Source organism: Schistocerca gregaria, chromosome 4 (assembly GCF_023897955.1).
Source record: "Schistocerca gregaria isolate iqSchGreg1 chromosome 4, iqSchGreg1.2, whole genome shotgun sequence".
NCBI lineage: Eukaryota > Metazoa > Arthropoda > Insecta > Orthoptera > Acrididae > Schistocerca > Schistocerca gregaria.
The window spans coordinates 279,968,109-279,981,119 of record NC_064923.1 but is presented as its reverse complement, the minus strand read 5'-3'; the positions used below and the strand labels follow the sequence as shown (position 1 = coordinate 279,981,119).

The 13,011-nt window shown below is 44.8% G+C and overlaps 1 protein-coding gene across 1 annotated transcript in view; it reads left to right on the top strand.

Annotated features, from left to right (window-relative positions):
• Nucleotides 1-13,011, top strand: part of LOC126365862 (uncharacterized) — a 229,847-nt gene that overhangs the window by 92,604 nt on the left and 124,232 nt on the right. Inside the window, exon 4 of the mRNA XM_050008531.1 lies at nt 5,617-5,903. Coding sequence (XP_049864488.1) covers nt 5,617-5,903 — 287 coding nt within the window. The remainder of the gene's footprint in view (nt 1-5,616; nt 5,904-13,011) is intronic.

Sequence of the window (13,011 nt, the reverse complement as noted above, 5' to 3'; positions counted from 1 at the left end):
CTGCATGAATTTGCGTAGCACAAAAGCTGAATCTTGACGCAACACTGTTACTTTGCAATTGGCCTTGGCAGTGAAACAAAACTTGATCAATTTGAAAATTTGGTCCCTGTGCTTAATGAATGCTATCTCCTTAATGAATGCTATCTCTGAAATAATAAAATTTCTTACCTTTATTGTGCAGTGATAACACTCATAGCACTGCTCTCTGTTAGTAGTTTAAATTGTATAATTAGCAAACAGTTATTGTGGAAGCATGTTGCTTAGCATACATTTTAATTAAATCGAATATGACAGACAATAACTTCTTGGAAAAAATGGTTAATCAAAAATGACATGGATCTGGGAACTGATACTGACTTGGGGTAAGTAACAATATGGCGATAACTTGAAAACTTGTATTTTCGCTCTTTGAAAATTAATAATGCTCACAATTTTAACACACTCAATAAACTGATTATTTATTAACAATTAGCTTTACAAAATCATTGGATGTGAGTGCTGTACATTATCTCCATCATCACTTACGAATACCCATATTGCATATCTAAAAAACAACTTTCTTTACGTTAAGTATTTCCAACTTCAGTTTAGATTCCTTTTAAAATTAGCAAACATCATAGTATCTTACAAATAAAAAAAAAAACATTACTGCCTATAGCGAGTAAGTATATATCCAACAAACGTCAGATACAACACATCTTTACACTTGCGAGTCCTCTATACATCTCTCTATCTAAAGTTACTCTAACACATTACCCATAACATCTTGAATCAGCGATCCCTGATGACAGCGACCCTAATACATAATCGATATTACACTTGACTATCTCTGGTTCAAAACTTGATTAATTTACCCTGTGTATTTACTTTTAAATATGAATCCTGATACTTTACTGTATGGTGTTCTCACCAACATCTGAGATACTTTACAGTACCACAAAATGAAACATTTTGAACCTCATGTCCACTAGTGCTGTCAAAAATAGCAACTACTGTTTGAAAAATTGTAAAGTCAATTAGGTATCCCTTCGGAAAATGTAAGTGCTAGGACAGAAAATTCCTAGTATAAAATATATATATATATATATATATATATATATATATATATATATATATATATATATATATATATATATATTCTACCACCTGTGAAAGTTAATATTGGTTCCCGTCCCGAATTCATTCGTGTAATTAAGTGTGGCACAACTCTTCGCCATTTTTCTTCCCGTATGCTGGAATGTGCAGACAGTACAGTAACAAATACTGTATGTATGCACCAACAAATATATAATGTTCGATCTACGTCGTTATAAGTCGCAATGGGTTTCTACTTGCTATTCTTTTTGCCACCATAATGGCGTCCAACCGAAGGCCTGCTGCACCCTCTGGGAGTCTAGTCATTTTACAAGTTGTTTGCAGAGACGAGAGGAACGTCCCAAAGAAGGGATTGATGAATAGTTGTAAACGTTGCAAGACGGGCCAGAGTAAGGGAATGGAGCAGTGCGAGAAACTAAATCGCCCATGTTACCGTTTGCTGGACAATCCATTCGTTTCGAAACACACACATCAAAAAAGTTTTGCATCACCTCGGTTCCCAGAACTTCTGAAGATAGACGTTGTCTGTAGATATTGTATCACTGTTCAGAGATGTCACTAAACGCACCCAAAGATGTAAAAAACCATGTATGAGCAGCGCCTATTAGACGGAGGGGGTCAGGCAGCAGATCAGTTCCAGTCATTCCACCAGGAAGGAGGTACACAGCTCGTGTTGTCTGTAGTTCAACGATGCCTCGATGGTCAATGCCATGGTTCGGTCGAATTGTTACTTTGTGCTCTCAACAAGGGAAGTGTCCAGGCGTCTCGGAATGAAGCAAAGCGATGCTGTTTGGACATGGAGGAGAGACAGAGGGACAGGAACTGTAAATGATATGCCTTGCTCAGGCCGCCCAAGGGCTACTACTGCAGTGGGTGACCGCTGCCTGAGGATTATGGCTCGGAGGAACCCTGACAGCAACGCCACATAGTTGAATAATGCTTTCCGTGCAGCCATAGGACTCAAACTGTGCGCAGTAGGCTGCAAGATGCGCAGCTCCACTCCCGACGTCCACGGCGAGGTCCATCTTTGCAACCACTACACAATGCAGCGCGGTATAAATGGGCCCAACAACATGCTGAATGGACCGCTGCTCAACAGGTATCGCTGATTCAAGATGTTATGGGTAATGTGTTAGAGTAACTTTAGAGAGAGAGATGTATCGAGGACTCGCAAGTGTAAAGATGTGTTGAATCTGACGTGTGTTGGATTTATACTTACTCGCTACAGGCCCACGCATGCCCCGCCATCTGCTCATATACCGGCCGTTGCAACGCCACTCATCAAAAGATGACCACTACATGTTCCCTTGTTGATCCACCAACATAGTCATACGTGTTGACAGTGAGGATGGAATCATTGAGTTTGGGCTGTGAATCAATGGAAACGTGTTGCTTACTCAGGTCAGATACATTTCTTGTTAGACCAGGTCGATGGCTCAGACCAAATATGCCCTCATCCAGGTGGGTGGCTGCTCGAAGCATGCACAGTTCCATGGATGTTGACCAGTGTGGGAAGATTCACACTATGGCAGGAGAGAGAGAGACATTCATCTGGGTTTTCTTGGGCAGTAACCGAAGTCATCATGACAGCTGTGGAGTATGTGAGCATTATAGTTGACCGCCAGCATCCCTTCTACTTTCAAGTTTTTGTATGTCCATCCTTTTGATTGGAAGTTTGTGGAATTTAGGCTGTTCACTAACGTAGTATAATGGAACACCTACAGCTGTCCTTGTGACGCTATTTATTATCTATCCCCAACCGTCACAACATCGTTGTTACAGGTAGTCTGCAAAGATCAGTTCATAGATGTTGGCCACAATTGGAATCGTGTATACGATTTGAGTTAACCCCCTCGGCATCAGATAAGGCCTGAAGATGGCGTACTCAAGCACCTAAACTGGTAGCCATGTAATAAATAACATCGTAAGGACGGCTTTAGATGTTCCATTTTATTGCAGTTGCCTTCCCCAATGGCGATGGCATCTTCCAATAGGACAATTGACCAAGTCACAAGGCCAGAATCGTGGTACATTGATCTGATGTCCTCACATTGATGCCTTCATTATCAAATTCGCCTGAGACGAACATGATGAATATGGTACCACACATTTCCGTAAATCTTCGAAAGACTTGTCGAATCCATCTCACAATAGTTCGCTGCTATACTGCGTCCGAAAAGTGGACCAGCACGCTTTTAAGTTGGATGCGATAATGTTTTGTCTAATCAGTAAACGTCATTATGCTGTAGTCCGTTTTATTCTAGCCATTATTTCATTTCATGAATACATGAATATCGTGTGACGATGGCCTCCCGTCGGGCAGAGCGCTCGCCTGGTGCAAGTCTTTCGAGTTGACGCCACTTCGGCGACTTGCGCGTCGATGGGGATGAAATGATGATGATTAATACATCATCAATTGACAGACTAGAAACAGAAGGTAAATTAACAGAAATATGATCAGAATCTATAACTGCAATAAAGGTGTACTTCATTCAAAGACGGCTCCAGAAAACAAGAAACCAAGTCAGGATGGAAGAAGTTCTATCGGTGGCCGTGAGGGCACTCTTTTCACAGGTCCATCGTATGAAAGGTATCCTACTTAAAATGTTAGTAACCATTCACTACAATCCTCCACTTCATGCAACCAATGGCTGCTTACCTCAAATTTCGATACATGCAGAATTATGCAGGTGAATGTAAGCTCCATCACTGTCCCAATTAAGCACTTTTAATACGTGTTTGGATGGGGCAAGATTGATAATATATGCACCAGAAACCGGAAAAAATTGCGAAATCGGAAAAAGGTTTATTACACTACTGGCCATTAAAATTGCTACACCATGAAGATGACGTGCCACAGACGCGAAATTTAACCGACAGGAAGAAGATGCTCTGATATACAAATGATTAGCTTTTCAGAGCATTCACACAAGGTTGGCGCCGGTGGCGACACCGACAACGTGCTGACACGAGGAAAGTTTTCAACCGATTTCTCATACACAAGCAGCAGCTGACCAGCGTTGCCTGGTGAAATGTTGTGATGTCTCGTGTAAGGAGGAGAAACGCGTACCATCACGTTTCCAACTTTGATAAAGGTCAGCTTGTAGCCTATCGTTGCGGTTTATCGTATCGCGACACTGCTGCTCGCGTTGGTCGAGATCCCATGACTGGTAGAAGAATATGGAATCGGTGGGTTCAGGAGGGTAATACGGAACGCCGTGCTGGATCCAAACCGACTCGTATCACTAGCAGTCGAGATGAGAGGCATCTTATCCACATGGCTGTAACGGATCGTGCAGCCACGTATCGATCCCTGAGTCAACAGATGGGGACGTTTGCAAGACGACAACCATCTGCACGAACAGTTCGACGACGTTTGCAGGAGCATGGCCTATCAGTTCGGAGACCATGGCTGCGGTTACCCTTGACGCTGCATCACAGACAGGAGCGCCTGCGATGGTGTACTCAACGACGAACCTGGATGCACGAATGGCTAAACGTCATTTTTTTTAGATGAATCTAGGTTCTGTTTACAGCATCATGATGGTCGCATACGTGTTTGGCGACATCGCAGTGAACAGACACTGAAAGCGTGTATTCGTCATCACCATACTGGAGTAGCACCCTTCGTGATGGTATGGGGTGCCACTGGATACACGTCTCAGTCACCTCTTGTTCGTATTGACAGCACTTTGAACAGTGGACGTTACATTTCAGATGTGTTATGACCGTGGCTCTACCCTTCATTCGAGCCCTGCGAAACCCTACATTTCAGCAGGATAATGCACGACCGCATGTTGCAGGTCCTGTACGGGCCTTTCTCAATACAGAAAATGTTCGACTGCTGCCCTTGCCAGCACATTCTCCAGGTGTCTCACCAATTGAAAACGTCTGGTCAATGGTGGCCGAGCAACTGGCTCGTCACAATACGCCAGTCACTACTCTTGAACTGTGGTATCGTGTTGAAGCTGCATGGGCAGCTGTACCTGTGCACGCCATCCAAGCTCTGTTTTACTCAATGCCCAGGCGTACCTGACCGTTATTGCGGCCAGAGGTGGTTGTTCTGAGTACTGATTTCTCAGGATCTATGCACCTAAATTGCGTGAAAATGTAATGACACGTCAGTTCTAGTATAATATATTTGTCCAATGAATATCCGTTTATCATCTGGATTTCTTCTTGGCGTAGCAGTTATAATGGCCAGTAGTGTATTACAATGTTATGAAAGCGTAAGACAGATATTCTTGGTGTATTGAGAATCACTGTTTAGTTTGTAAAGAAACTCCTACGGAAAGCTTTAATAAACAGTATGATTCAGCGGCCCCTACCGATGTGTTTTATGCAACCTGCAACTCCTTCAAGTACCACGTGTAAGATTTTCATATTCCTTCAGAACTATTGGTTTTGGCACATCAGTGTACAAAGTCGATCCAATGTGATGCACTGCCTGTTGCCTGCGGGACATCACCATTCCTGAAACGCACAAGGGAAGGAGGGTGGTAAGGCGAGTGTTGTCGACAGGTGTGGGCGGTGCAGACGCTGTTCGAGCCGCCGGAGCTGGTGCGCCAGGGCCCGGCGCGCGCCGCCGCCTCCGCCTCTGCGCTGGAGGCGGACGCCAACCGCACGGTGGTGCGGGAGCTGCTGGACATGGCTGCCAGCGGCGCACGCGCCGTCTCCACGCTGCTGGACGCCTACCGCACCGGCGACGGGCGCGCCCTCGACTGCATGTGGACCGCCTACTGCCACGCGCTCGACGCCTCCGCGCACCGCCTGCGCCGCCTTCCCGGCCTCATCGCCAGGGTCAACAGGTGAGCCTCCTCCACTTCTCCCATTCACTTGTAGGAGGAGTAGACACGAACTTTTATCACCAAAGTGCCCGCCCCGATAGCTGAGTGGTTCAACATTGGCTTGTCGGAATCCCCTCTTACTCTCCTTTGCCAGCAACTGGACACTGACGAACACCGTGTGAGATGCACCTCTTCGCAAGATGGCGCTTCGTGCAAAAAATCATTGTCTGCTATCTCCGGGTGCCAGCAGACACAATCGAACCTCTTCTATACCCAAAAGACAAACATTTTCCCGCCGCCAAATGTCATGCTATTACGTGGATCAAAAGGTGGGCGGTCGCTTATCTCTTTCATGAGGGACCTAAATCGCGCCTCGACTTCTGGACCTATTTACGAACAGCCCATGCAGCTCTCGAAAACACGCCGCATTACCGAACATTAATTACTAACTATCTTCGCGGTGTCTTTGTTAGACCTCCACTAAGTTGGGGAGTGCCTGGCTGAGAGGGCACCTACCCCTCCTCCCCCGGCGGTGTCTGAGTTTAAGGCGCCTACGATCGATTCTACTTCTGACCTCCGCAGATGGGAGAGCGCGTCGCAGATTGCGCGGATTTTATTTCATTGTGCAAGTAAATAAAGAACAACAATGCCTTCCACTTCTGTTGATTCCTGTGTCTCCCACTTCCCTAAGTACCACAGACTCAGTGGTGGTGAGGGGGACACTGTGGCTAGGCCTCGGGTCTTCACCCCTGTCCACTTTGCCCCCCGAGCCCCCACCGGTGCACTACGCCCCCCCCCCCCCCAAAAAAAGAGGATAGAGCGTCAAAAAAAAAGGGTTGGTAGGGCACTTACCCGCAAAAAAGTGGTCATCGTGACGGATTGCCCTCCTACGGGCCCGGGTTCGATTCCCGGCTGGGTCGGGGATTTTCTCGGCTCAGGGACTGGGTGTTGAGTTGTCTTCATCATCATTTCATCCCCATCCGGCGCGCGGGTCGCCCAATGTGGCGTCGAATGTAATGAGACCTGCACCAGGCCGGCCAGACTTACCCTGCAAGGGGCCTCCCGGCCAATGACACCAAACGCTCATTTCCAATTTTTTTTCCAGTACCAAAGTTCCAACTCCGCAGTTTCCATCTCCGCGATGAGGGGGCCATGAGAAAGCTTTACATTAGGTGGGAGGGCGACAGCCTGGAGCATGATTCCCATACTAGATATCTGTAAATCAGATTGGATCATAGTCTACTTAAACTTTCAGACAACATTGCAATGAATTTAGAGGCAAATTTAGCTCAAGAAATTGCCTGCTGAGGAAACTAGTGGACACATCAAGAGCAGCACACTTCTGCTATGGCGTACGTCGGGAGAGTATACATGGCCAATGTAGGAACCATCAGCTCATTGAAAGCAAGGTAGATGTTGCCCTCAATCAGGCAGCAATAATTGTTAGTAGATGCTTGAGACCTAAATCCTTTATCGCTGGTTACCCCCTTGAAACGAGGCCAGCCGCTTGAGTGCCTTGGGGCTGTAAGTACTGGGAAAACAAGGTTTGAACAGCATTCAAAACAAATTTTAAACGTACATTCTTAGTCACCAAGTTCATATATATCTTACGAAATAAGCATCAAACGAAAAAACTACAAAGAACGAAACTCGTTTAGCTTGAAGGGCAAACCAGATAGTGCTATGGTTGGCCCGCTAGATGGCGCTGCCATAGGTCAAAGGGATATCAACTGCGTTTTTTAAAATAGGAATCCCCTTTTTTTATTACATATTCGTGCAGTACGTAAAGAAATATAAACGTTTTAGTTGGACCACTTTTTTCGCTTTGTGATAGATGGCGCTGTAATAGTCACAAACATATGGCTCATAATTTTAGACGAACAGTTGGTAACAGTATCTTTTTTAAATTAAAATACAGAATGTAGGTACTTTTGAACACTTAATTTCGGTTGTTCCAATGTGATACTTGTAACTCTGTAAACTTATCATTTTTGAGAACGCATGCTGTTACAGCGTGATTACTTGTTAATACCACATTAACGCAATAAATGCTCAAAGCGATGTCCGTCAACTTCAAAGCATTTGGCGATACATGTAACGACATTCCTCTCAAAAGCGAGTAGTTCGCTTTCCGTAGTGTTCGCACATGCATTGACAATGCGCTGACGCATTTTTTGAGACGTTGTCGGTGGATCACGATAGCAAATATCCTTCCACTTTCCCCACAGAAAGAAATCCGGGGAAGTCAGATCCGTTGAACTTGCGGGCCATGGTATGGTACTTCATGAAATATGCTATTCAATACCGCTTCAGCCGCACGCGGGCTATGTGCCGGACATCCATCATGTTGGAAGTACATTGCCATTCTGTCGTGCAGTGAAACATCTTGTAGTAAAATCGGTAGAACATTACGTAGGAAATCAGCATACATTGCACCATTTAGATTACCATCGATAAAATGGGGGCCAATTATCCTTCCTCCAATAATGCTGCACCATACATTAACCCGGCAAGGTCACTGATGTTCCACTTGTCTCAGCCATCGTGGATTTTCGGTTGCTCAATAGTGCATATTATGCCGGTTTACCTTTCCACTGCTGGTGAGTGGCGCTTCGTCGCTAAATAAAACGCGCGCAAAAAATCTGTCATCGTCCCGTAGTTTCTCTAGTGCCCTGTGGCAGAACTGTACACGACGTTCAAAGTCGTCGCCATGTAATTCCTGTTGCATAGAAATATGGTACGGTTGCAGTCGATGTTGATGTAGCATTCTCAACACCAACGTTTTTGAGATTGCCGATTCTCGCTCAATTTGTCTGCTACTGATGTGCGGATTAGCCGCGACAGCAGCTAAAACACCTACTTGGGCATCATCATTTGTTGCAGGTTGTGGTTGACGTTTCACATGTAGCTGAACCCTTCCTGTTTCCTTATTAACCTAACTATCCGGCGAACGGTCCGGAGACTTGGATTATGTCGTCCAGGATACCGAGCAGCGTATATAGCACACGCCCGTTGGGCATTTTGATTACAATAGCCATACATCAACAAAATATCGACCTTTTCAGCAATTGGTAAACGGTCCGCTTTAACACGAGTAATGTATCACGAAGCAAATACCGTCCGCACTGGCGAAATATTACGTGATACCACGCACTTACACGTTTGTGGCTATTACAGCGCCATCTATCACAAAGCAAAAAAAGTGGACCATCTAAAACATTCATATTTCTTTACGTACTACACGAATATTCAATAAAAATGGGGGTTTCTATTTTAAAAAAAAGCAGTTTATATTTGTTTGACCTATGGCAGCGCCATACCGCCATCTGGTTTCCCCCTTCAAGCTAGACGAGTTTCATTCTTTGTAGTTTTTTCATTTGACGCTTATTTCGTGAGATATTTGACCCGGTCACAATCAATGGACCGCCCTGTCGGAGGTTCGAGTCCTTCCTCCGGCGTGGGTGTGTGTTTGTCCATAGCGTAAGTTAGTTAAAATTAGATTAAGTATTCTGGAGGCTTAGGGACCGAGGACCTCAGCATTTTGGTCCCACAAGACCTTACCATAAAATTCCATCCGCTAGACGCGAAGCTTTATATGTTAGACTGGTGTATGAACTGAGACATCACCTCACTCTAAAACACAGACGTAAAATAACACTAAAGTGCGTGTGATAATAACTAAACACTACCATTAACCCAAAAACCTCATTTCTCTAAATACAATCAAATTTAAATTGACTGCAATCAATCCACAGCAATTTGTAATGGCGTGTTCGGAACGGCAAGCAAAAGGCGCACCAACATATCTGATGATAGCAATGGACTCGCACCAAAATATGATAGCAGATTTTCCGAGATTTAACGAACGCACAAGCGCTTAAACAAAAACTGAATGCTTAACATTTGACAAGAAAGTAAAAAAGGTACTTAAACTTGAGTTTGAACCCAAATTGCACGTACAATGGCACTTTAACTATAGGACACGGACTTAAATAGTGTAACACTAAAATTAACAACTAAATAACGAACGAACAGGAGTTCCAGCAGAATCGGAATTAATACATCAATAAAAATCCACTTCTTCAAGAACCGAATGATATGCTAACACCCGATACACGCGGACCCGCTTCGCCATATAAACGGTTAGGGCCTGTTGCATCCGTAGCTACTGTGCAAAGCAAAAGGCAGCTCTCGTCAACACATCAGAAGAGGGCTTAATAAATTCAGAAATTTCTCTTACAAAGTACCCTGATGAGATAACCCATTCAAACGAAGTACAAGTAGAGACAGCATTGCAGAATCGTTTTATGAATCACAAAATTTAAAAGAACAGTTTTTAAGTATAGCAAGCTGTAACAAGATCGTGAATATAACAGTGATCCAGAAAGTGTACAATAAATTTCTTTATATCCATCTATGATCAAAAACTTCTTAGGTTCTGAGACTATCGGTTTCGGTCAGTAATAACCATCTTCAGATCTGTTTTAAAAACATGTCCTAATATAATGAGGCCATAGTGGCATCGTCACAAGATAAACACAAAATCGGTTTCTGACGATGCCTTCATGCCTCCATTATATTAAGCACGCCGTCTTCAGGCCAGAAGTGGCCCATCGGGACCATCCGACAGCCGTGTCATCCTCAGCTGAGGGTGCGGATAGGAGGGGCGTGGGATCAGCACATCGCTCTCCAGGTCGTCATTACGGTTTTCTTTGACCGGAGCCGCTACTATTCGGCCGAGTAGCTCCTCAATTGGCATCACGAGGATGAGTGCAAGCCGAAAAATGCCAACAGCGCGTGGGGACCCGGATGGTCACCCATCCAAGTGCCGGCCGCGCCCGACAGCGCTTAACTTCGGTGATCTGACGGGAACCGGTGTATCCACTGCAGCAAGGCCTTTCCTTCCATTTTATTAGGACATAGATCTGAAGATGGTCATTGCTGACCGAAACCGATAGCCTGAGGACTTAAAAATTTTGTGATCATAGACGGAAATAAAGAAATTTGTTCTATTTCTTAGTAACATAATTACAAAGTCAGAAATATTAAGAGAGGCTAAGTTGCGCCAAGCACAATTTAATTATCTAAAACATGGTTGTCCAGCCCCAGAAATTCAGATGTACCCCACCTGTTAACACCAGGACACAGGTATGTCGGTTAGAACCACTGAAGAGATTGAAAGAACTTTTGGCGCATCAAACCTTCTTGCTCCAAGGCCACAACGTGCGACAGAGCATGGTAATCACCGGCAAAGTTCGAAAATGTGCTCACCCGTCACAATATCCGTCTCTAGAAAACGCACGTTGACGTCGGCGTGAGAACCATCTTCCCCCAGTGGTAGGACTCCTCTCTGCTAGCCGCTGTCCACAAGAACGCTGGTACGGCAGACGACTTAGTCCGTGGTGTCGGCCTCTCTGTCTGACCCGTCCAAGTCACCACGATCAGCACGCCTCGCGGCCACCGGGGAGAATTGCGGAGACGAACCACGGATCCAGAATATGAGGCCAATCGAGACAACACCGAATGAATTAGCAGCACCACTCCCGGTTCTGATTCTCGACCAACACACGACCGAACCTCCGAACAGCGAGGCTTCTTCCGGCGCCCCCTTTAAGGCCAACATCCACGCCTTCTACATCTACATCTACATGACTATTCTGTAATTCACATTTAAGTGCTTGGTAGAGGGTTCATCGAACCAAAATCATACTATCTCTCTACCATTCCACTCCCTAACAGCGCGCGGGAAAAACGAACCTAAACCTTTCTTCTCAAACTCTGATTTCTCGTATTTTATTTAGATGATCATTCCTACCTATGTAGGTTGGCCTCAACAAAATATTTTCGCATTCGGAAGAGAAAGTTGGTAACTGAAATTTCGTAAAAAGATCTCGCCGCGACGAAAAACGTCTTTGCTTCAATGACTTCCATCCCAATTCGCGTATCATATCTGCCACACTCTTTCCCCTATTACGTGATAATACAAAACGAGCTGCCATTTTTTGTACCCTTTCGATGTCCTCCGTCAATCCCACCTGGTAAGGATACCACACCGCGCAGCAATATTCTAACAGAGGACGAACGAGTGTAGTGTATGCTGTCTGTTTAGTGGACTTGTTGCATCTTCTAAGTATCCTGTCAGTGAAACGCAACCTTTGGCTCGCCTTCCCCACAATATAATCTATGTGGTCTTTCCAACTGAAGTTGTTCGTAATTTTAACAACCAGGTACTTAATTGAATTGACAGCCTTAAGAATTGTACTATTTATCGAGTAATCGAATTCCAACGGATTTCTTTTGGAACTCATGTGGATCACCTCACACTTTTCGTTATTTAGCGTCAACTGCCACCTGCCACACCATACAGCAATCTTTTCTAAATCGCTTTGCAACTGCTACTGGTCTTCGAATGACCTTACTAGACGGTACATTACAGCATCATCTGCGAACAACCTAAGAGAAGTGCTCAGATTGTCACCCAGGTCATTTATATAGATCAGGAACAGCAGAGGTCCCTGGACGCTTCCCTGGGGAACACCTGATATCACGTCAGGTTTACTCGATGATTTGCCGTCTATTACTGCGAACTGCGACCTTCCCGACAGGAAATCACGAACATAGTGGCACAACTGAGACGATATCCCATAGGCCCGCAGCTTGATTAGAAGTCGCTTGTGAGGAACGATGTCAAAAGCTTTCCGGAAATCTAGAAATACGGAGTCAACTTGAGATCCCCTGTCGATAGCGGCCATTACTTCGTGCGAATAAAGAGCTAGCTGCGTTGCACAAGAGCGTTGTTTTCTGAAACCATGCTGATTACGTATCAATAGATCGTTTCCTTCGAGATGATTCATAATATTTGAATACAAAATATGCTCCAAAACCCTACTGCAAACCGACGTCAATGATACAGGTCTGTAGTTAGATGGATTACTCCTACTACCCTTCTTGAACACTGGTGCGACCTGCGCAATTTTCCAATCTGTAGGTACAGATCTATCGGTGAGCGAGCGGTTGTATATGAGTGCTAAGTAGGGAGCTTTTGTATCAGCGTAATCTGAAAGGAACCTAATCGGTATACAATCTGGACCTGAAGACTTGCCCGTATCAAGCGATTTGAGTTGCTTCG